The sequence below is a fragment of the Nuphar pumila genome, chromosome 8 (genome assembly GCF_984573655.1).
Source record: "Nuphar pumila chromosome 8, dmNupPumi1.hap1.1, whole genome shotgun sequence".
NCBI lineage: Eukaryota > Viridiplantae > Streptophyta > Magnoliopsida > Nymphaeales > Nymphaeaceae > Nuphar > Nuphar pumila.
Genome location: NC_143256.1, coordinates 114,159,402 through 114,185,989, shown reverse-complemented (window position 1 = coordinate 114,185,989; position 26,588 = coordinate 114,159,402). Strand labels below are relative to the sequence as shown.

Here is a 26,588-nt window from a genome sequence, read left to right as displayed (position 1 = left end):
GGTTCAAACCAGATCCGACCCGTTGACAACCCTAATTATTTAAAATAGTCAGCTTTATTTCCTGCTTTCAAATCCAGATCCGATCAGAAAATCTGATATGGATCCCATGTACAACAGGATCCGTTGAGATTTGAACTTTTCCAGGGAATCGGGTCCAATGAGATTTATAAAACTTAAGTTTACGGGCTGAGAATGAATCTTGTGAATACCTGAATCCGACCCGAACCGTTCAAGTCTTGGTTTAAAAAACTTTGCTGTTTGGATAGTGGGGAAATTTTTTTCCCACGAGAAGCAAGCGTTAGAACATGGAGCAGCAGGTGGGTGGTTCTCCTCTTAACGTCGACCACAACCTTCACCAGTCTCTCGCTTCCCACTTCCATCTCTTACACGTACGCCTCCTCGTGCTTTCTCTCCTCTTACCCTGTTTTTCTGCATATTTCTTTTGACTTTTGGTCATTTTGTGCCTTTTTTTTGGGTATATGAACCTTAATTTGTGGTTTCTTGTCATGATTGTGTCGCTAAAATTACTCTCAGAAATTGGGGTCTTTTATTTTCTTGATTTCTTTGCGTTCGGCCGATGCATATGCATAGAACCTATGTTTCAGATCTGGGGTTCGAACCCGTTTTTGCTTACTAATTTAGGCATAAAATTTGGTACTTTATGTTGTTGGTTTCTTCTTGATGAGTGTGGGGATGATAGTCACTGTAGTGTAGATGTATGATTCAGACGGAATTGATTGGGCCGTTTTATTCTGGGACTTAGGAGTGGCAGGGTTCTTTTTTCCTTTTTTTCCTCCCTTTTATTCTTCTTTTGATTCTTCATTCTGCAAATGATTCAGTCTTGTACATGATTATTTTTGTTTGGTTTTGTGACAAGTATGGCCTTTCTTTTAAATACAAAAATTTACCCAGCTGATAAAAACGTCAATATCGACAGAAATTCCTTTTTTCGATTTTTTTTCCTTTGTAAAAATTAAAGTTTTTAGAATTTTAATTAAATTTATTGGCAATATGTTGTTGATAAGAATTCGAGAAAAATAAACAAAGAAAAATTTTATGAGAAAAAATGTTGTAGTTATTCTGTTTTAAACTTTTGTCAACATGTATATAACCAAGCTCCTGGGATACAACCAATCAGCATATTTTGCTGGATCTGAAATGTGCTTGACCAGAGTGCATGGATTATGATTAAGAACTGAAAATTTATTTACATGCCATGTTCTTGATTAAGATGGTGTACATCCTTTCTGTCTTTTAATTATTATCGTGAAAAAGTTTAGAGGGTTGATGTATGCGCTTAAAACTTTCTCCAGATGACTCATCTTGGCTTGGTTAGTGTCTATATAGGCAATCAAATTTCGCTACTTGATGCCTGTTTGATGAAAGTTTATAGATTAAGACCTGTAACCAACTTAGAGAGGTTCAAATCTCCAAAATCAATGACAACTCAACCTTGGTTGAGTTATACTTTAAGCCCCAAGGGGGTAACCGTATTAAGATTGTGTTTATCTAGTTAGATAATGCATCACATGTATGAGCTTTATCTGATAAAGGATAACCTTTTGCCATCTCATTTTCATTTTATTTTTCATAACATCTGGTCTTTAAACCTTAGATTACTTTATATTGATATTTTCTCCTGCTTGTTACAGCTAATTGAAAATTTAGCAGAAGCGGTGGAAAGCGGAACACGTGATCAGCATTCAGATTCAGTGGTTAGTCTCTTTGTCTTTATGCCTTATCAATATACTAGAGGAAGGCCACCCCTTTTGTTTTGAAACAGAGGCTTGGAATTAGTGACTGAAAGGGCACTTCTGCAACATCAGAAAGGGCCCACCGGGGTTGTTCTTGCATATTGTGTTCTATTATTCACTATAGAAAATTATGTTTAAAGATGAAACTAAATAGAAAATGTTGAATGTGAATTTCTCACGAGCTTTGATTTTTACCTCAAAAGCTTAGGAAACTTAGGATATGAAAATAGAAAAAATGAGAATATAGGAAATTGATATGATGTACTGTTGATCGTTATCAACAAGTAAATTATGTAAACAAAAAAAAAACTGTGAGAAGGTGCACATATCATGACAATATGTTGGCGATATTCATCTTTCTAATAAATTATAGCAATTTCAGCTTATTACAATCTTTTCTAGCTAACGCCAGTTCTAAAATATCATTGCATCAACATGATATTTTGAAGGGAAAGTGGCATATACTTACCATTGTGATTATAAAAGTTATAATTAGGTGTTTTTGCATCATAGTGTTATTTGCATAACCTCATGCATCAAGATGATAATGTATACCCTTTATTTCATCAGTATGACCACTTTAGATGTGATTTAAGATAAACCTTAACATGATAGAGGTTTTTTGGCTGTTAAGAACCTCATTGATAAACTTTGGGTTGTACCAAAACACACTACAAGAAAGAAAAATGACACATGTATAGGGGCTGAAAACTGCACAATTCTCAATATGGGTCGTGTCGTACTCTCCTTCACCTTTTATATTAAGTGTACAATCTCTTACATGACATAAATACCCCTGATAACAATAAAAAGAATATTGTACAAGGGGTAACAAAGTAAACAAACAATATATGTCATATCAATACAAATAAAACTTTATCGCGAATCCACGACCCAATCCACACTTCAACATATGACACCTCAACATATGACGTCTCAATAGCCTCCCTCTCTTTTACCATGGACAACTTGCTCTTCAACAACCATAATCTTCGCCTCGTCAACCCCTTTGTAAACAGGTCATCCATCTGATTTTCTCTTCCAATGAATTTTGCCTCTAATTCTTGGTCCTAATAAATGTTGAACTATCTATATGTGTTTTGTCTTGCCATGATGGATAGGATTAAGAGATATTTTGATCGCCCCTTGATTATTATAAAGCAATACTGATTTGGAAATAGCCTCACCCAAGTCATTTAATAGGTGTCTAACCCATGTGATTTCAGCTGTTATGACAGCCATAGACCTGTATTTTGCTTCTGTACTTGAACTGACTACTGCTTTCTGCTCCCTGCCACTCCAAGAAATTAGATTTCAACCAATAAAAACACAATAGCTTGAGTGTTTTGTGCAGATTGTAAGAGATCGTACACTTCTGCATCTGAATAGGCCAGAATAGTCAAAATATTTTCTCCGCTTGATCTTTTTCTATAAAGTAAACCATCTACTTTGATTCCCTTCAAATATCTCAAAATTCTTTTTGCAACTTCCGTATGTATAATTCTAGGCTCATGCATGAACTGTGACACTTGATTGACTGCAAAAACAATATCAAGGTGAGTGAAGGTTAGATAGTGCAACATATGAACTATACTTCTAAATTGAGTTGGATCTTCATACAATCCATCATTTGCACTCAACCTTTGATGGATAGGAGTTAACACTAGTTTGTGATCCTTCATCCATGTCTTAGTGAGCAGATCAATGGTGTATTTGTGTTGGGTTAATATAAAGCTATTATGCTTTCTATACACCTCAACCCCGAGAAAATACCTTAACACACCAAGATCTTTCATTTTAAACTTCATGCGCAATATCTCCTTAACTTCATTAATATGCTGATCAAAATTCTCGGTAATGATGATATCATTCACATATATAAGAAGCGTAGTAATGAAGTTGTCTCCTTTGTATATAAACAAAGAATCATCCAATGGAGAGCAGTAGAACTCGTACCTTTGAATCTCCAAGGAGAAGCTTTCAAACCAAGGTCTTGAAGCTTGTTTTAGGTCATAAATTGCTCTTTAACTTGCACATGTGTTCTTGGATCATTCTCACTATATCCCTACAGCTGCTCTATGTATACTTTCTCCTTCAAATCTCCATGTAAAAACGTGTTTTTGGCATCTAGCTGACTCAATTTACATTCATGATCAACGGCTAGAGACAAGGTAATGCAATTAGTCCCCCCATCTTCACTACAGGGTTGAATGTTTCTTTGCAGTCCTAACCATATTCCTGCATGAATCCCTTCATGGCCAGCTTTGCTTTACATCTCTCAATGCTGCCATCAGGTTTATATTTTATTTTATAAACCCATTTTAATCCAACCACATTCTTATCATGTGGTCTCTTGACGACTTCCTAGGTTTGACACTCATGTAAAGCCTCCATTTCTTTGTTTATATAGCTTCAATCCATATGTTGGATTTCACAGCCCGATGAAACATTCTAGGCTCTTGCCTTTCAATCTGAGTCAAGAAAACTTGGAAATCAACACTGAAATTCTCATAGGACACCCACCTTTCAATAGGGTGTCTCACTCTAGCCGATCTTCTCAAAGATGTTGACCGATTGTTGTCTCTAACCTGCATATGCTCGTGAGTGATGCCTTCTTTGCTTCTTCTTGAGTAGACACGACCTTCTCTAAATCTGCCAGCATTACCATCTATGTTAGCTGATTCATTTTCAACATCATTGCCCACTTGTGAGGTTTCTTTCACTACCTCATCATGCATGGGCTGCAATGATGGCCCAACTTCTTGATGTACTACTTTATCACTCACATGAAAAGAGAGTTGCACTTAACCAAGGCGGATAAACTTCAAGTACCTCGTCACTTTGCAATGAAGAGCTATTTGCATCACCCAAAAAATTAACTTCATCAAAAATGACATTTCTTGAGATCTTGATCTTCCCTATTTTAACATGATAACATTTAAAACCTTTATAATTATCAACCTAACCAACGAATCTACAAATACATGCCTTATTTTCAAATTTGTTTCTATGAGAACCATCAATATGAACATAGCAAATGCATCCAAAAGACGACTTGTTCTAGAGGACTTTCATGGGACAACCTAACATGGACTTTTTTATGAAAAACTCATAGACAAAGTGCTCTCAACAATATGGCAATGCTTTCGTTTAGCAACCTCATTTTGCTGAGGTGTCTGCGGGCATGCAACTCTACAATTGATCTCATTGTTTTGCAGAAAATCAGTAAATTCTATATACGAATATTCACCACCCCCATCAAACTGAAAATTAAGGATATTGGAAGAAAATTGATTTTGGACAAAAACATGAAACTTACGAAACAAAATGAATGCCTCAGATTTACGTTTCATGAAAAAATCCAAGTATAACAAGAATATTCATCAATGAAAATATAATAATATTGACTACCAGAAATGGAAGTACTTGGAGCAGGACCCCAAACATCAATATAAATGTTTTCAAATGGTTTCGAAGCTCTCTTATTATACAAATTAAATAGAACATGACTTTTGCATACTTGACAAATAGAACAGATGTGATCATCGATTTCTTGACTCAAAACAGACCTAGATAATAGATTACTTGAAATGAGTCTCTCAACAAAAACATGACTATTGTACCAAACATCTGGCTTATTGGACTTAGACAAACTAAAGATGCATGCAGAAGATGGTGCAAACTTCAAATTCGACTCCAACCGTGCATGGGCAACAAGAGGATCTTCCTTGAAGATGTACATATTCTCGTGCCACTCCCCTTCAGCGAACGCCCTCTTCATTCGAATGTCCTTGACATACACAAAAGAGAGAGTGAATTCAACGTAAGAATTGGTGCCGTCAACAAGTTTAGATACAAACACTATATTCTTTTTAATGTTGGGAGCACAAAGAACATTTGACAACTGAATGGAATTAGATTAGGCAGGGGAATTGATACAGATCCAATTGAAATCGAATTTGCATCGGCTTGGACTGGAGCGGACCATGAAAAATTAGATCCAAGGAAAGAAGCGAACGGAGCAGGACAAGGAAGCTCCAGACCTGGATCCAGGGAAGGGCTAGTTGGCCCTAGTGGGGCCCACCTATATGTCGACCTCCCCTTGGGAGGGGCCTAGACGATTGTGTAAGGGTGTTTATGAAGGGCTGAGGTCTTAACTAGGGCCCTAGTAGGTGATATCTAAAAAAGTCTCTTAGTTTCTTGCAAGTCTCTTAGTTTTTCCCATTTTCATTTAAAGTTTCTTGGAAGGGGTGATGGCTTTAAGGGACCCCACTTGAGCTTATAAATAGAGGCTTCATTTTGTAGTGTGGTATAAAAAAATATATTTGAACAAAGAGCTGAAGCTCCCCCTCTCTCTCTCTCTCCCTTGGCCCCTATGCCCTCTTCTAAAATCGGGTCCCTCTCTTGACCTTGTTGCAAATCTCTTCCATTGACTCCTCTCTCTTTCAGTAAGGACCAGTCCCTGCTAGGGGTGGCTGATCCCTGGTGGATCTGATCGTTCCAAGTGGACCTAGGTTGTCGCCTGGGCCCACCTTCACCAAGGTGCTCAAGACCAAATTCGGTGGACTCAACCATCTGGGTGTAGTCACGTTCCCTGTTGTATCGGCCCAGCCCCAGCCCCAGCCCCAGCCCCAGCCCCAGCCCCAGCCATGCAAACCTTAGTAGACCTTCCCTTGTAAGCCTGCTCAAGTCCAGTAAGTGGTCCCAACCCTTTTCCTTAGTCCTGACCCAACCAATAACTCACTTAACCCGTGTGAACCCAACTAGGTTCGGTTTAATTGCAAAATATGGACCGACTTTGCACAGTCATATCTCTCTAACCAGAACGATTTTGGTTATGAGATTTTAACCATATCTCCATCCACGTGTTCTAAGCCTACCTACCAAAATTTAGATTTTTCCATCATCCCAATTAAGAGAAATATTTTTTACACTGAACCTTGTTTGAGCCCAAACCCTGTTTGTGAAATGTTTGAAAGTGTGAAAAAACCTCAGATTTATGCTTAAGGAAGTAAATCCAAGTATGCCTAGGAAAGTCATCGACAAAAATTACATAATATGCATATCCACCTTTTGATATGACTGGTGGAGGACACCAAACATTTGAATGTATTAACTCAAGTGGTCTAGAAGTAACAAAAGTTCTGTCATGAAATGATAATATTTTCATTTTGCCAAGAACACAATATTTATAAGTAAAACTTTCAGAATTACAAAATTTTCCTAAACTTGGAAAATGTTGGATTTTAAAGATATAAAGATGGCCAAGTCTTTTGTGTCATAGATCTAACTCTAGTTTATGAACATTATAACAAAAAGTATTCTTGGGCAATTCCAAAAAATTCATATAATAGAGTCCTCCTTCCCTATGTCCTTCCCCAATCAGCTTTGGCGATCCTGTACCCAACAACCATGAGAAGAGAAAGAGATATTACACCCGTAATCAGATATTTGAGAAACAAATAAAAGATTTAGATTTAGTTTAGGAATTTTTTGGATTTTTGAAGATTTTCAAAATTTCCTATTCCTTTAATTTCAAGAGATATACCATTGGTTGTGAAAACTTTTGACATACTTAAGTTATTGTTAAGACATTCAAACAAACTATTGATATTTAGGGTCGTATGAAAAGAAGCACCAGAGTCAAGAAGCCAAGAAAAGTTACCTGGATCGGAGAATATGAAACAACTGCTTCGGTTGAGGCTTCAGTTGAGGAGGATGCTCCCTTGAGAAGAGGTTGAAGAATCTCCATTAATTGATCTATAGATACAAGTGCATCTTGATTGATTTGATATTTTGATTTTGAACCAACAGATGCAACTTTTTTTCTTTTCTTCTCTTTAACTTAGGGCATTGAGGCCTATAGTGCTTCGGTTCATGACAATGATGGCAAATGACTTTTCTCTTGTCAAAATTACCATTTTGTCTACCAAAGTGAGGTAACTTATAAGTACGTACATAAATTTTCGGTCTAGATACAGCTAGAACGAAATCATCTTCATATTTTGGAGTATTCTTTTTTAGTTTATTTTCCTTTATAGTTAGTTTCTCTATAGTATCAATGATAGAAGAAACCTTTTCTCGATGTAAGAGAGCCGATTTGGTTGTTTCAAATTTTGGCCTTAAACCATTTACAAATTGATAAAAGTGCTTCATATTGAGTTGCTTTTGGCGAAGCTCGATATCTTTGGAACAATGCCATTTTATCTCAAGAAGAGCCAGCTCTTCCCAAAGTTTGGATAACTCATTATAATATTCCTTAATAGTTTTGTCTTTTTGAGTGATTCTGAACTTTGTTTTGCAAATTGCACATGTGCAATATCTTTAAGTAAATACATATTTCTGAGGTATTCTCAAGCTTTATTGGCATGCTCAAATTTGGCTAGTCTAGAGCATTTCTTAATGTCAATGCTATTAATTAGCTATGACATAATTTTAGCGTGGCCTATCCTCCACTCTTTCCATTTTTTCTCATAGGTTGCCAAGGCCTTATTCTTTTCTCCTTCTGTGAGAGGTACTTCTTTGTCATTCTCAATTTTTGTGAGAACTAGTTTTGGTTTCGAATCGGAACCATTCACTATACCCCACAATCCTTTACCCCAAATGTGGTGCTTCATGATTGAAGCCCACGTCACATAATTGGTGTCATTTAATTTCATAGGCATGATGATGACTTTATCATTGTCATCCATCTTTTACAAGAGTGAGAAAAAAAGGAAGATAGGTGGGAGAAGAAAAAAAAAGAAAAGAGAGATAAGAGGGGAACAGAAAGAACACAATCACAAATTTGTGTAGCTAAACTTTCCTCTAAACGCCTTCCTTCTTTAGAAAAGAGCACTTGAATCACGAATAATAGGATGAATCGCCCTTTGCTAAGGAAGCACGAAAAACGAGGTTAAAATTCTCCAAGATCTAAAAAAAATTCAAAGCTCTGATACCATGTAATGAAATGGTGATCTTCTAGAAACGCGCAAAAGCTCACAATGGGTGTCTATTGGAGACATTACAAGCACAACTCGTAAAAAGGTATAAATGGAAGAACACAATAAAAATAATAAACTTTTATTTCTCATGAGAAATGCTTAAGAAGCATTGTTATACAATGGAGGGGATCACCCCTATTTATACAAGAAAAAAGGAGGAAGAATAGCTCTTCTTTAGAGTCCAACGACTCTAATTATAGCCGTTGGACTAGGTCCAATGACTATGTAGCTAGTCAAGATCGAATGGGATCTTGACTAGATTATATCTCTAGTTCGAAATGAACTAGATAAAAAATAAAAATAAAGAAAAAAAGAAAAAATAAATAAAATATTATATTATATATTATATATATTACATTTTTTTTTAACAGTCCAGACCCAGACTATCTCCTTTTCATGTGTCAAGTTTCCGAACTCATAAAACCCAAACACCGTGGATTCCAAATCAATCCCTTAAGATTTGGGAATTTTCTGCCTAGCTAATTAAGAGTTCTGATTTGTTTAGTAAAACCTGTCAGAACCCATCTGAACATGTTTTCTATGTTAACCGGTTTTGACTCACTTGACCTAAGCTTGAACCTAGTTCAAACCCGTGACCCCAGAACGTAATAGGAATTGACACATTTCTAGAATGAGTTATGAGGTGACGAGTACCGTCTTAAGTAATAATATTGTTTCTACCAAAATATGGGACTAATTTAGAGAACTTACCCACATCACGAGTGACATGACTTGCTATACCGGAATCGATATATCATACTCCTTGTTCATTTTGTTTGAAACTCAGCCTGCTATTGCTACCAATAAGAGCTGTTTATCTGGCTCATTCTGAGAGGTGTTGCCCTGAACTTTGTTCTGACCCTGATTATTCTGCTGCCCCTTGTTTTGAGCCTCAGGGTTATACCTAGGATCATACTTAAACCAGCAATTTGCCTTGTCACGTTCTCGCTTCTTGCATATGTAGCATGTGGGTATATTCTTGTCTATTTGCAAGAGGCGCCATGTTACGTGTGGGAAGTAATCCACGACCACCTTGATTACCGCCACGACCACAACCACGTCCTCCTCGATGCTCCTCGTCCACACCTTGCAAAGGTACCAGTGGCCAAGACTTCATGTGCCTCTGAATTCTCTCTGTCAGCCTCATTGTTTGTTCCTTTAAGAGACATCTCATAGTGTAACAACTTTGCCTTCAAATCATAAGGTGTCGTTAAATTGGTTGAGTACTATAACGTAGTGGAAAGAACGTGGTACTCTGGGCCTAAACCACATAATGCATGTTGAATCTTATCCTTATCATGAACTTCATGCCCTACCAAGGCCAACTAGTCAGTGATCGTCTTAATCTTGTTGAAGTAGTCCAAGATTGACATAAAAGGCTCTTTCTTAAGCATCTGAAATTCCCTCTTCAAGTATATAATTATGGCCTCTGAGATTTGGGATTAGGTTTGGACTAACCTATTCTATAACTCTGTATATGTACAGTCATCGAGAACACCAATCAACACTTCTTATGACAAGGTAGAGGTGATGTAAACCACCAAAGCCTGGCCATGCTTCATCCAACTGTCAAAATCCAGGTTCTTGATAGTCTTCGATGCAGTAACAACCCTTTTGTCATCATTTTCCTCCTGCAGAAGGAATTCTAGTGTGATGGGAACTGATCCATCCAAATGACTAACAAGATTTTGACTCCTAATAAAAGGAATTATCTGCCTCTTTCAGGTTAAAAATTGATGTTGTTCAGTTTCTCAAATACAAGTTGATTAAAAAACTTTGAAGAAAGGGATGCTTGAGGGAACTTGGGATCCATAGTTATGACAATAAATGAGCAAAAAATACCACACGGAAGAAGGAATAAAAATAAATAGCACGCCGTAAAGTAGATGTAACCAGTATAAAACTGAAAACAGGAACCACAAGTACAAGACCGACGAGCACAAAACTGAAACTGAAACCAATAATAAAAATGAGAACTGCTAACTCAATGCCAATAAGATATGCGTCAAGGAGAATAAAAAGCAATAAATGATCTGTTTTTTTTTTTCAGATTACCAGAAACAGTAGCAGGATATGCTATGGAAACAAAATCGATCAAATCCAATCAGTTTTGAGTATTGGTTCAACGAAAAAAAAATTTGTGAGCAAGGTTAATCAAGCCCAATCGACACTTGATATTGTAATGAAATAAAAAAATAATACAAGTGGGTGCCTCTTATGGGCTTACAAGAGCACAAGAACATACACAATCAAGGACCATTTATGGGTCAACACAAGAGGACAAGCACACAAGCCACTTAGGGGCTAGAACACAAGTAAAAAATATAAATATTATTGAGGAATAATATGCTTGAGAAAGCATAATGCAAATTGGGGCGGGGGAGATCCCCTTTATATAGACAATGGAAGGCTCAAAGAGCTGTTGGGAGCATCCCAACTGCTATAAATATAGCCGTTGTGGAGCTCCCAATGGCTCTCAGGGCCTTTTACAAAAGTGCCCTTAGCTATAAATAAAAGAAAAAAAAGTAGAAGAAGAAAAAGAAAATATAAAAAGACTTATGTGCTCTCAATGAGCATAGCCTATTACAAAAAAAATGATTAAAATACCGCTAATGGGTATTACCTATTACAACTATATAAATAGTGTATACATATATATAAGTATATATAGCCAAGTATATATACTCTTGTACAACTTAACACTCCTGCTCAGTGTTGTTAAAAATGCGCCTCAAGGCGCAAAAAGCGTGCCTCGCCTCGAGGCGAGGCCCTTTTCGCCTTCAGGCGCACTTAAAAAGCGCAACAGTCTCAAGGCGTATGCCTCATGCGCCTTGAGGCGAGGCGCGCCTCAAAGTGAGGCGCACATTAAGAAATCGGATGGCCCGGACCCGAGTTCGACCCGGATCCGGGCCCGTATTCTCGAAAGATCGAGAACCTGTCCTTAAAAAAGACAGGTGCTTCGGGGCGAGGGAAAGCCCTCACCCCTTCTCTCTCCATTACGTCCCCTCTTGTCCCCTGCCACTGCTCACTGCCGGCCACCACTCGCCGCCGGCCACCACCCGTCGTCGGTCATCGCCTCTTCCACCTTCTTCTTTCCTCTGCTGAGAAGGCATCGGCGACCCGCCGGCCACCACTCGCCGCCGGCCACCACTCGCCATCTGCCAGCGACTCACCGCCACCGCCATCCATTCCGACGACCTCTGCGTTTTCCAGTGACAGGTAAACTTCTTTGCTTCTTCTCCGTGAGGGGTCGACGAAGATCTGTGTGTTTTTCCACAGCTTCTTCTTTTGTCATTTGTTCTTTGTGAAACCGTGTAACCTACGTTTATGGGGAACCCGACTCCACTCATCTCTATATCATCCTCTGTGGTCATAACTCCCTCTGGGATCTCATTGGTACTAAGTTATTTTGATCAATCTGGCCCTATCGATGGGTTCAGCATGTTTGATTTAATAGAAATCAATCTTTTGATAGTGTTCTTTAACAAAAAAAAAACATGATTTTTAATTTATTTTGACATTGTTCTTTAACAAAAAAACCATGTTTTTATTAATGGTTATTGATTTTTGAATCAGCAAAAAGTCTTGCACATAAGTCGGATTCTGTCTATTCAAATGCCGATCTTCACTAAATGGATGATGTAGATCACATACACAGGGTCCAATTTGATGAAAACAACTTGCATCAGTGAGGTCCTAATGACAAGAATGGCAATATGGATCACTAGAACCTAAATGTGGTTATGGGTGCCATGCAAAACACTATGCTTGCTTCACTAAATGGAGGAAAAGAGGGATTGAAAGTGTGTTGTTATAGCCTGGCCACGAGCAGGCTGATGCCATGAAGGCCCTCAGAATGATGAAACCACGAGCAGGCCGATGCCATCAACTTTTTGGATGTTAAAGAAAAAAAAATCTGTGTATGTTTTTGTCTGTAAATTAGTATAAGTCTGAATTCTCTCTTCATGATATGAATTTTCAGTTTGTAGCTAAAAATTTAGAAGTTTGTTTCTTTGATTATTATATGACAAGCAATATACTTCTGCCATACTTCTTGTTATGAATTGGATGTCTCTGAACTTCCAGGTGACAGATAATATTAGGGCCTTAGGGGATTTGAAGTTAAGTCGATTTTTCATCTGCTTAGCTTTTTGCTTTGTTTTACTGTTCCCATCTTCTTCTTTTTTCTTGAGAGATTATTTTACTCTTCCCATCACTCTTTGGTTCTCTACTATGAAAGGTTATTATGTCAACTATTTAGACCACTAGACACACTCGACCTAATTTAAATTAAAAAGTAGGTTCATTATATGAATATTTTACTGTTGGCTTTTGTTCCTGTTGTCTTCTTAATGACTTTTTTGCCATGCTGTCACTCGTGTTTTTCTTGTCACCTTTTAGCCTTGTTTGTATTTATGTATTAGTTTAGTAACTATGGATTCAAAATATTTTGGATGTTATTCCTTGCCTCTTCAAATATAGAAATACTCTAGTCTCTGGACATGCACAAGTAGCCATTTTTTCACTTTCTTTTAACTAAAAGAACTAAAGAGATCATAATCATGGGTTTGGTTTACAAAACCTGCAACGGATCAAACCTGGTTAAGATGGACAAAATACTTAAAGAACCTTTCAACTCACATTATATTTTGATAGATTTGCAACTTCCTGACTACTATGCCTTCAGTTAGCATGTTGTATATTAGTCTGTTACATTACAGAAGAGTTATGTATGCCGTCATTGTTTTGTTTCTATTACTTTGGCACACATGAGCAACGTAGCTCCTGTTGCTCAATTATGTTTTTTTCTAGGATTCGTATATAGCTTATACACCAAGATTGTCTATTTTGCATTTGTTTTCATATAATGTGGTCAGCATAATGCATGATGTTAATATATATTTTGTGTTATGTATTTTTGCAGTTGAACAATGGCAAAAGATGTAGGATGGGATCATGGAGTTAAAGTTCCAAATCCTACTAAAGATCCCAAACTCGTAGGACATGTAATTTGCAATTACTGTCATAAACAGACAACAGGAGGCATCTATAGGCTAAAACATCACTTAGCTGGCACAAAGCATGTGCGAAGCGGTTCCACCTGACGTGAAAAGATTTTTTCAGAATCATCTAAAGGATCAGAGGCTAAAGAAAGAAGAGTTAGAACAAACCAAGTTGGATATCGGGAGAAGTGTTTATTTTGGATCATCAACCGACGATAATGTGAATAAAGAAGCTAGTGGATCAGGTAGTGATGCAAAAACAAGTGCAGCTGGTCCTATGGACCTTTTTGTGAACAAAGAAGCACGACAAACCACAATAAACACTGCTTTCAAAAGGGATGAAAGAAAAAATGTATGTCGTGCCATTGGTAGATTTTTTTATGCAAATGCCTTATCATTTAATCTTTGCAACAGTCCATATTTTGGTGCAATGGTAGAAGCTATTGCAAATTATGGACGAAGGTTCAAACCACCTTCTTATCATGAGATCAGAACGTGGATTTTGAAGGACGAGGTAGATTGTACTCATGAAATTTTGAAAGAGTTCAAAAAAGAGTGGCCAAATGTTGGTTGCAGTATCATGGCAGATGGTTGGACAGATGAGAAAGGAAGAAACTTAATTAATTTTCTTGTAAACAGCTCATCTGGGACAATATTTTTGAAGTCCGTTGACATCAACGACATGGAAAAAACTGGTGCAAATTTGTGTCAGTTGTTTGAAAAAGTTGTTAAAGAAGTTGGTGAAAGTAATGTGGTGCAATTCATTACAGATAATGCACCAAATTATGTGGCTGCTGGAAATATGTTAACAGCAGGAAAAACATGTTTTTGGACACCATGTGCATCCCACTGCTTGGATCTTATGTTAGAAGATATTGAAAAAATATCAAGTTTTAAAGATACAGTGGAAAAGGCAAAAAAATTACAAGATACATTTATAGTCATGCATGAGTATTAAATTTAATGAGAAAATTCACAAAGAAGAAAGAACTTCTGCGTCCAGCCGTCACTCGTTTTGCCACAACATATCTTACACTTCATAGTATTGGATGTTATAAGAAAGAGTTAAAGTCGATGTTCTTATCTTCAAATTTTAGAACATCTAATTACTATAAGAAATCTGATGCTAAGAACATTTCTTGTATTGTTCTTAATGATCATAAGTTTTGGGCTGCCATATCATATGCAATTAAAGCTACACTACCTCTCGTCAAAGTGTTGCGACTCGTTGATGCAGACGAACCTTCTATGGGATTTTTGTATGAGGCAATGGATAGAACGAAGGAGGAAATTGCTTCAAACCTTGACAATGTCCAAAGAAAATATAAACCTATTTGGGATATCATTGATAGACGATGGGACTTGCAACTTCATAAGTCTTTGCATGCAGCTGCCTATTATTTAAATCCACATTTTCATTATGCTGACAACTTCAACCCTGATGGAGAAGTTATGGGTAGCTTTTATGATTGTGTTGAAAAATTAGTTTCTGATGCAAATATTCGGTTGAAAATTACAACACAAATCGATGCATTTAAAAAGGCAAAGGGCTTGTTTAGCAGAGAGGCAACTGTTACAACAAGAAAATTAAAAAGTCCTGGTAAGTTTGCAATTATGTTTTTATTTGTCTATATTTTTTTATGTTTTTGTTAATTATGACATTCTTAATGTTTTTATCAATTTTTTATTATTTTATTTGAATGCAGCTGATTGGTGGAGTTCATTTGGGCACGAAAATCCTGAGTTGATGAATTTTGCAATTCGAATTTTAAGTTTGACATGCAGTGCATCGGGCTGTGAGAGGAATTGAAGTACTTTCTCATTGGTTTGTGACTTTGTATTTTATTTTTGAAATACATTTTTATATGTTTAATTATCTTATATTTGATTATCAATGATTTGAAATTATAGGTGCATACAAAACGAAGGAATAGACTTGAACAAGAGAAGATGGATGCATTGGTTTTTGTAATGTACAATATGAAATTAAGAGAGAGAAATATGAGGAGGGCTACCAAAGACCCTATATGTCTAGATCATATAGACTCAAACGATGAGTGGATTGTGGAGAAGGAAGATCCAGTGTTGCCAAGTGATCCCAATTGGTTGGAGGATTCGTTGGATCCGAACTTCGACATAAATGCCATTAAGCATGTGCCTATTGAAAAAGTTACTTCACCTCATGTTTCACAAAGTGGTTCTAGGCAAGACATGTCTTCAAGAGATCGAGGTAAAGTTATATTCCTTTTACCTAGCTATGAATATAAATGTATTTTTTTAATTACATAACATAAATAGTTAATACATGATTTTTTATTGAAGGAAAAAGAAAATCAAAAGAAGTAATTGAGGACGTGGATGAAGAAACTGTAGATGATGAAGAGTCAGAGAATGAAGATGAAGAAGAACCTATTTATATGGATTCTTCAGATGATGATATTGAAGACTTAAATATTGATGATGACGAGACACAACAAGAGCCTAGGCCTTAATTCATATCATAGAGCTATTGGCCATTTATATGTTTTTTGGGACTTTCAGTTGTAATTGTGAATGTTAACACTCTCATTTTGAAGAATTCTGGACAAATACATTAACATTTGGTTGTTAATGTTAACATGCATTTTTTAATTATGACATGATGTTGTTAGTGCTAATATGCATTTTTGTTGTTAATGTTAGTTTTTTATTGAATGAAATGCTCATATTTATGCAATTAGATACTTATATAGATCAAGTTGTTGCATTAATGTTACTTTTACATGTTAATCTCATATTTTTTTCGTATTTATTTGAGATTTTTTATTTTGTGTTGGTTGGCCTTCATCAATAAAGCATTTCTTATTTATTTATAATTTTAGATAATTTTTATAATTTTTTTAAGTTAAATTTTTTTTGATTACGCTTTGCGCCTCGAGGCTTACGCCTCGCCTCAAATTTTGGTGGAGCGCCTCGCTACGCCTCAACGCTTTTAACAACACTGCTCCTGCTCAAACTTACAGTATGTTCACTTAAAGTTTGTCAAGAAATGAAATTGAGGAGAATGAAGCGCTTTTGTGAAGAAATAAGCCAACTGAAATTCTGATTTTACATAGGGCAAGATGATAGTCTTCTTAAGATATTATTCACGAACATAGTGGCAATCCATCTTGATATGCTTAGTTCTTTCATTAAATGTGTGATTGTTGGCTATGTAGATGGCGCTTTTATTGTCACAACATAACCTTGAGGGTGATTGCATATATACTCCTATGTCTTTCAACAATCTTATCAACTACAAGATTTCATATGTCGTGGTAGCCATGACGCGATACTCGGCTTCTATTGATTATAGAAAAATTTTTGTTGCTTGCATTTTCAGGATATCGACAAATCACCAATAAACATACAAAAACCCATTGTTGAGCATCTATCATTGGGATCTCCTCCACAATATCTTTAAAAGCCTAGATGTGTCATATAAAATTTTTGTTTTAAAATACTTTTAATGTAACTAACTCCTTGTTTGTCTCCTCCCGTAATGATCATGTCATCAACATAAAAAAGTAGAATAACACCACCTACACCCGATCTTTTAACAAACATAACAGTGTCAGTATAAGAGGATTTAAAACCAAGTTTAACCATAACGTAACTAAATTTGTCATACCAAGTCTTAGGAGACAATTTGTTATTTTTGTTGGTAAGAACAAAACATTTACATCTAAAGGTTCTCAATCTAGAGTAATCATGGATTTTTTTTTCAAGTTTTTCAAGAGTATAATGTTTTGAAGTTTGACAAAATGAACTTTGTTTATAAGATACACAATGGTAAGTGCAGCTTCGACCAAAAATTCTTTTGGAACATTTTTTGAAATGAGTAGAGTTCTAGTAGTTTTTATAATGTGCCTATGTTTTCTTTCTGCTAATCTATTTTTTTGAGGGGTGTAAGCACGAGATCTTTGGTGCATAATACCATTGATTTTCAAATGCTTTTTAAAATCATTTGACATAAATTCTCCCTTTGAATCAGACTGAAAAATATCTATGTTGGTCTCAAATAAGTTTTTGACTAAATTGTGAAAGGATTTGAAAATTTCAAACACTTTATTTTTGTGCCTAAGAAAATAAATCCATGTATATCGAAAATAATCATATACAAAGATCACATAATAAGCATAATCACCCTTAGAGACAATAGGTGTTGGTCCCTATACATCCAAATGTATTAAATCAAGTGGTTTAGTAGCAAAAAAGGTCCTCTCTTCATAGGGAATAACCTTCATTTCTTCACGAATGCAATAAATGCAATAAAAAATTTTATGACAACATTTTTTCAAATGAGGTACATTGGATAATTTATATATGCTAGGATGACCTTAGCCTTTGATGCCACAAAAAATCTTTAAGTTTTGTACATTATAACAAAATGTATTTTTAGGAATAATCAATCAATCCATATAGTAGAGATCTCATTTTCTATGGCATTTCCCCAATCTGCATCTCGGACTGGCGATCTTGCACCAAACATTGGTTCGGTGAAAAAGAGACTCTATAACCATGATCGGCTATTTGAGAAAAAAAAAGATTTAAGTTGAGTTTTGGAAAAAATCTAATTTTATGTATTGAAATTTTTGAAGAAGTTTTGAAATCTCCAATCCCTTTTATGTCAAAAGAGAAACCATCAACGCTGAAAACATTAGTTCTACTTGAATTAATTCTATATTCGAAAAGTAAAGAATTATTCAGGGTCATATGGAAAGATGCACCTGAGTCACGAGACCGTGGCACCTAAGATGGAAGAAGATGATCCCTTGAGAAGCGGTTGTAGGGCTTCCACTAGTTGGGACAATGACATGGTTCTAATGAATTTAGAATCTTCATTGTCCCACTCTTATCCTCATGTGATGCGTCTACGCCGCTCTTCGCTCATCCCTTCCTTTGAATTTGAGGCAATAAGGCTTAATGTGCCCTTGGTTCTTCACAATTATGGTATACAAACTTTTTCCTCCCATCATCACTATATTGCCTATCATAATTGGATTTGGTGAAGTGAGAAGACTTGTAAGTATTAGTATTGGCACAAGGGTCTTGAGATGGCCAACACATTATCTTTGGATTCTTTAGGTTGGTACCTATGTCACAGGGATTCGGCTAGCAGGGTGCTGCACCTGCGTCGACGCGACTCGACGCGGGTGCGGTCAACCCGACCCTGGGTGCATTGACCGCACCCAGGGTCATTTCGGTCCATTTTTTGGATTTTTTTTAAAATTTGCCCTATGAAATGGGCTGTGGAATTTAAAAAAAAAGAAATAATAATTGCTCTTGAAAGCATTAACGATAAAATCGTGATATGCTAAAAATATCGCTTTCTACTTGTTATGTAGCAGAAAATTGCTGTGTCCAATATGGAATTAAACTTTTTAGAAATCAGAGTTAATTAATATGCATTAAGTAATGTGCATCATTTTAGGCTAATTAATTGTTGGTTTAGATGGTTTTCCATAAAACAAACTTTGGAAAGTAGTAACTCGTTAAGAAAAGAAAAAACGTTCAAAATTCAAAGACTTGGGAAGTGGAACTCAATTACTTTGATTGAGTGTTTTCGAGTAAAGCCTTTAATATGGTATATAGCTTGGTTTTTTCTTTTCCAATTTAGCCTTTTATGTTTTAAGTATTGGTTTAATTACTGCTGGTGGTGATTTTGACTAAAAGAACGTGAGATTAAAAAAATTATTCAAAATTCACCAGGAAAACACGTGCAATAATTTCTTGTTTTAAACTTTTGTCACTATGATGTACACCTAAATTTATTTCTCGATTAATTTCAATTTTTTGTTATGATCAAAGTTTAAATTCCAACCTCGTTTATCCAAAGCCTAGTCATATGATTATGGACGAGCCATTGTCTACTTATGATGATTATACCAGGTATAGATCCGGGTTCAATTGATTTACATGAACCAGACCCGAATTATACCCAGTAAAATAATATGTCAGCCAAATTTTGACCAATGAGAGGCTTGAGGTGTTTCTTTTCTTCCCAATCGGGTCAGGTGTTCGATCGACCTGAATCCATTTAATTAGTTTTGGTAGAAAGTTTCAGATCCGATTCTCGTAAGCAGGTACATCTGTGCTGCATGGGACTTGTCACTTTTTTTCCAAACGAGTTCTTGAGAATTGTGGTGAAAAATAAAGGCCGTGATGGGTTTAGGAAGTTGGAATCGCTAGATTCGTGAAAGTAGAAAATTCATGTTTGCCATTTTCTCCTTTTTTTTTTAAAGTCTGACTCGTGGCCTGTGACAGCCAACATAAAAACTTAGTCATACCCTATGAATATAATTGTTTTGAGATGAAGGCGTAGTTGTTGTTGTAAAGTCTGACTCGTGGTTCCTAATAAACTGTGAAACCACTTGTATTTGAAATGAAATGGGGATCTTCCAAACACGAGCTTAGATTCACAAGGGCAAGTGTCAAGAATGACGCTAAAGCATAACCCTTAAAAAGGGTATAACTGAAAACAAAATAAAAATAAAAATGTATTCTTTATTGATATGAAAAACCAATTGCTTAAGAAGCATTGAAATAAAATACAAGAGGGGCTGCACTCCTTTATATACGCAGCTGAAAGAGGACTCAATAAAGCTGTTGAACTCAGTCCAACAACTCTATTAAGAGTTGTTGGCTAGTCAAGTCTGGACAGGACTTGACTAGCAACAGTCATTCTAGTTCAAACTGAACTAGATGACATAAAGACAAAAAATAAAAATAAAGGAAAAAAATTACAGAAAAGAAATAAATGAAAAATATATTTATATATATATAATAATATAATATTATTATATATATGTACAGTTTTACATTTTAACAGTATTAAAGGACCAGAAGAGGCAACCAAGTGCCCACAAAGCAATAAGAAGCCCCCACCTCTTCATTTGGGCAGCTTTCGATATGGGCATTTGCAAGGACTCCTCACCGCGCCGGGGGGAACCCCCGGACCCCCCTTCTCTCTCTCTCTCTCTCTCTCTCTCTCTCTCTCTATATATATATATATATATATATATATATATATATATATATATATATATATATTTGCTGCACCCCCGCACCGGGGTTTTTTGGAAGTGCCTCATCCCCGCACCCGCACCCGCACCCATGTGACATAGGTTGGTACATGGTCTTCAATCTTATTTCCTCCATACATACTTCGGCCAAGACCTAATGTAAGTGTGAAAGCTCATCTTTCTTACAATGAGTGATAGTGACCCGCACTTGTTCAAATTATGGTCTAAGTCCCTTTATGAATTGAAAAAATTATTCTTCAAGAATTTGATTTTTCCTTAGATGAGCGTCATTGGGTATGTCCCAAATAGGTTCTAATTTGGCCATTTGGTGCCAAAGCCTTTTGAGAGTTTCATAGTACTCTCTCACACTTTTATCACTTTGAATTTTATCACGCAACTCTCATTTGTGTGCAGCATCTCTTTGGGTATATGTTTGCTTGATGAAGGTCCATGCCTTATCGGCTATTTCAAACTCCAAGATGTTTTCACACAGCTCTTCATGCATGCTCTCCATGAAGAGAGAGAGCACTTTAGCATGGCCTACTTTCCATACTTTGTAGTTTTTCTTATAGTCCAAGAGAGCTTTTTCTCTCTCACTCCCTTTAAGGGTCTCTTCTCTAGTTTCTTCATTTTCTCCTATAACAATTTTGATAAGGATACATTGAGGTTTCAGAGTAGAACCGTGAACAAAATGCCACAACTCCTTTCCCACTAAAATCCTCTTTATCACGATGGCCCACATATTGTAGTTGGTCTCATCAAATTTGATGGGAACAACTGTTACGACTTCCTTGTCAGTAATGGAAGCAAAGAGAAAAAGGAGAGAAGGAGATGGCAAGAAGAAGATAAAGAAAGTTGATGGCATGCTACACGAAACAACAATACAATGCTCCTCCTATCTCACGATCCACCACGCAATCTTCAATTACACAAGTTACAATTTGCGAGCACTAAGGCTCTGATACCATGTAATGAAATAGAAAAAGAATACAAGTGGGTGCCTCTTATGGGCTTACAAGAGCACAATAACATATACAATCAAGAACCACTTATGGGTCAACACGAGCACAAACACACAAGCTACTTTAAGGTTAGAACACAAGTATAAAATATAAATATTATTGAGGAATGATACACTTGAGAAAGCATAATACAAATAGGGGAGAGATCCCTTTTATGTAGACAATGGAAGGCTCAAAGAACCGTTGGGAGCATCCCAACTGCTATAAATATAGCAGTTCCGGAGCTCCTAACAGCTCTTAGGGCCTTTTACAAAAATGCCCTCAGTTATAAAAAAAGGACAAAAAGTAAAAAAATAAAAAATATATATAAAAAGACTGATGTGCCCCTAATGAGCACAACCTATTACAAAAAGGAAATAACTAAAATATCCCTAATGGTTTTTACCTATGTCACAAGGATTCGGCTAGCAGGGTGCCGCACCCGCGTCGACTCGACTCGACGCGGGTGCGGGTGCGGCACCGAGCGCGGTCAACCCGATCCTGGGTGCGTTGACCGCACCCAAGATCATTTAGGTCCATTTTTTTTTGGATTTTTTTTTAAAAAAAAATTGCCCTGTGAAATGGGCTGCGAATTTTTTTAAAAAAAAAATTCTGCTGACGGCAGCTGTCTGTCAGGGCTGCGAATTTTTTTTTAAAAAAATTTCTGCTGACAGCAGCTGTCTGTCAGGGCTGCGAAATTTTTTTTTAAAAAATTTCTGCTGACAGCAGCTGTCTGTCAGGGCTGCGATTTTTTTTTTTTAAAAAGTTTCTGCTGACACAGCTGTCTGTCAGCTGCTGACAGCAGCTGTCTGTCAGGGCTGCGAATTTTTTTTTTTAAAATTTCTGCTGACAGCAGCTGTCAGCAGAAAAACTAGCGTCGGGGAACCCCGACCCCCTTTATATATATATATATTACATTTTTGCCCCTGCCGCACCCCCGCACCTGGGTTTTTTGGAAGTGCCGAATCCCCGCACCCGCGTGACATAGGTTTTTACCTATTACAACCATATAAAATATATATATATATATATATAGCTAAGTTTCATGTAGAACTTATCAGATATTGGTTCTATTGCACACGCTGGAGCAAAATAGGTGAAAACTTGTGGTATAGAGAACACAAAGAATCAGCAACAAAATATTTTAATATCAGGAATCAGAAAGAAAGAGAGGTTCTAAGGAAATTCAAGATTGGTGGGTGCAAAAGTGGTTTAGAGGGCACAATATAAGAGGGAAGATAGACGTGAACAAGATATAGGTTAAGACTGATATTGGGAATCAAAAGAAACGCAGGGTTCCTTGATAAATAATAAAGAAAACACTAGAAAGAAGTGGAGGATAAAGAAGGACGAAGCAGAAAGGAGAATAAGAAGGAATATGAATACATTGAAGAGGAAGAAGAGGAACTCAATGGTCACGTGGACTTAGCAATTTCGATCCTTGATATCATGGCCTTCTCTGATACCATGATAAACTTTGGGTTGTACCAGAACACACTGCAAGAAGGAAGAATGACAGCATATAGGGGCTGAAAACTACACGAGCCCTACTCTCCAGCTTTTATATTAAGTGTACATTCTCTTACATGACAGAAATACCTCTGATAACAATAAAGGGAATACTATACATGAAGGGTAACAGAGTAAACAAACAATATGTCATATCAATACAAATAAAACTGAATCTCAGATCCACGACCCAATCCAGACTTCAGCATATGACATAGTCCACAGAAACTTCATATTTATATTCTTTAATTTTGCATTTCACATTATTCACTTCAGGTTTGCTTTTTGAAGTATATCAATTATCATAGTATTAAATATTGATGACATGACATCATATGTTAAATAATTTAAATTAGATAGTTATATCCCTCACTAGAAATTTGTAGGTATGTTTGCAGAGAATCTTCATAAAATAGAGTTCTTGGCTCTTTAGGAACTTACAGTTGGCAAAAACTTCATGGATATATTATTTGCCTTAAATATCACTTTGTGCAACTCTAGCCTTTCTAGTTTGTAATGCATGGATTCTTTGTTCACTGTTCAACTATTTTAGTTAAATTATTGGTGGTGCGCCAAACTTGTTGCCCTCTCTATTTTGTTGTTCATGTGGATGAAAGGCTGACTTTCTTATAGGTAGAAGATATTTGGATCATGATCATGTGCCAATAGTTCTCTCTCTCTCTAAATGAGGTCTCATTTACAAATCTTACAATTTTGATGACTTCCATTTGTTAGCTATATATTTTCTGTATTAGGATTCATGTCATAGCAACAGATTTATTAGAGTGACAATAAGTAAACTTATATGTCCCAATATGCCAATTTTCCAAAATTTCCACGTTAATTATGCACCCTTGTACTCATATCGTGGTAGCATAAGAATGTTCTCAACGTGAGTTTTCTAGGAAGAAACTTATCGATCTCTTGATGTCCTATTTATGAAGCATAAGTATGTTCAGTTGCCTTTGATAATTATTCATGATTAGTTTTGTAGGTTGCCGAGTTGACCAGCCATTTCGAAAGGTGCCAACAACTGCTGAACTCCATATCAAGATCTATAGGTTCCAAATCTACAGTAAGTAAAACAAAATTTTATTATTCTTATTTTCTGTGTTTTTTTTATTTGTTGAATAAACAGTTTTTGGGTGTGTGGTCGATATCAAATAAGAAATTGTTTTGTTTGACTGGCTAGTTGCATGGCGAATACATAACTGAACTTTTGACATTGAAATCGCACAAAACTAATTAATAACAATGTTCATCATCTACTGGAATCCCCATGAAGAGGATCAATTTCGTATTGGTGTTCTGTCAATTTCTGGTCTGCACTTGTGATTCTACACATATTTGAGAAATCCTGTTCATGTTGATGTCTAGGTGGTACCCGCTATTATCAAGAAGTTTATCTTAACCTGCTCTTTTGTTTTGGAAGTCAATTGATCTAAATATTTAGGTTTAATATTTTGCTCAGTTTGTGTCCAAGTGCATTCACTTACATTTTAACGGTACCATCCATTCTGGTTGCTGCCGATATTAGACAGTTGAAGGCCAAAAGCGCAAAGTTGATGAGTGTCAGCAACTTCTGAATCAACGCAGGTTTGCATGTCCACTCATTTTTTGTTCTCTGTAAACTTTCAAGATAGGATGACTAAATGAAAGCAACATTTGATGCTGGTTCACTATTTCATGAAAGTTAGCAATATTTGATGCTGGTTCATTATTTCATGAAAGTTAGCAATATTAGATGCTGGTTCATTATTCCAGGGATCTGATTTCCCAGTACAAGAGCTGTGTGGAGGACTTGATTAAGTCGGATACTAAAAAATCTTAGAGCTTCCATACCACCGGTCCTGATGGGTAATATTCTTCTTTCTTGTTGTAGCCTTTCAAAATATGATAACCATGGATGTTTTAAGAAGTTCTACTACATGGACGAGATTCTATTTTCACTTACAGAACCATGGCTTTTCCTTCTAGAAATCTATTCTTAGTTCTTGTACACAGTCTATCAGTATAATCTTGTTTAATATTTTCTTATCGTTGTAATCAAATATGGATCATGAAACTCAATTGCTTGGTTTCAGGTGGGCGGCTCTTGGATTTATGAAGTGTGCTAATAAGAAGTTTGCTGGATGTAATTTGTAAAGCATGATAGTAAGATGGTTCTCAAAATGTGCTTCAGATTTCATGGAGGGATCGAATATCACTTGGTTTTAACTAATTAGAGGCTTCAAGTACTTGAGGTTTCAGATGCTGGTACTTCACATTAACTGATGGTTTAGGTATATTTGATAGTGCTCAATCTTTGGTAGCTTTTACGCACTGCATTTGCAGGGAGCACTGAATGTTAGTTCTGTACATCCAGAATTATATGTGCTTTTAAAGAAGCCCAATCATGAAAATCGGTTGGCTTCCTATAGTTTTTATGTGATCCCCTATCTGTGCAAGGGAGAGGCCTTGAATATGGTGCATTAGAAAGTTTAATATTAAATTTTGTGTAGGATTTTCATTGCTTTATATTACCGTAATTCTTTTATTGACACTCTTTTGACATGAGTTCTTTTTCTTCATCCCTCTTAGAGCTTTAACAATCTTTGTATTGTGTCAGAACTCAAGTAAATATATAGGTTTTTCTGGATAGAGTGTTGTAGACACCCCAATTTTGACCTAGTAGTAGTGTGTCATAGGTTCATTTTCAAAAGCTAGTTGATTGAAGTCTCTTCGGCACTTTTTGCCTACAAAACAACATTTTTAAAATTCATGTCCAAAAGGTAGTTTAACACAAAGTTATGACCAAAACAAATTAATTTGTCTTGGCCTAATATCTTCTTTTCAGATTCGATACACTTTGAGTCTAATTTTGACCCTCAAATAGATTGAATTTGGTTTTTCACCAAAAATATTATTTAAAAATAAAGCATGTTAAAACAAGTCAGCCTAAGAAAATTTGACCTGTCATTAGACTTGCGATAGTGATGGATGAGCTTACGAGATCAATTCAAGAAAATGTACCGTGGTGTATGTTGTTTGTTGATGATATTGTTTTGATTGATGAGTCTAGAGCTGGGGTTAATGCTAAGTTAGAATTATGGAGACAGACATTAGAAGCTAGAGGTTTTAAGTTGAGTAAGAGTAAGACTGAATATATGGAATGTCGGTTTAGTAAGCAACGAAGTAGTGATGGGAGTGTAGTGAAGCTTGGTGAGCAAGAAATACCGGTGAATGATTATTTCAAATATTTGGGATCCATCATTCAAAAGTATGGAGAAATTGATGGAGATGTAAATCATAGGAT

General features: G+C 36.2%; 1 protein-coding gene across 1 annotated transcript; it reads left to right on the top strand.

The window, feature by feature from the left end:
- The first annotated feature begins 274 nt into the window (after positions 1-274).
- LOC149830291 (mediator of RNA polymerase II transcription subunit 9-like) lies at positions 275-25,779 on the top strand. The gene is made up of 6 exons (XM_090016423.1): positions 275-389; positions 1,653-1,715; positions 24,288-24,368; positions 24,831-24,889; positions 25,058-25,150; positions 25,378-25,779. The coding sequence occupies exons 1-5, from the start codon at positions 306-308 to the stop codon at positions 25,122-25,124; spliced, it is 354 nt and encodes a 117-aa protein (XP_089872549.1). The 5' UTR covers positions 275-305; the 3' UTR covers positions 25,125-25,150; positions 25,378-25,779.
- The last annotated feature ends 809 nt before the right edge of the window (positions 25,780-26,588 follow it).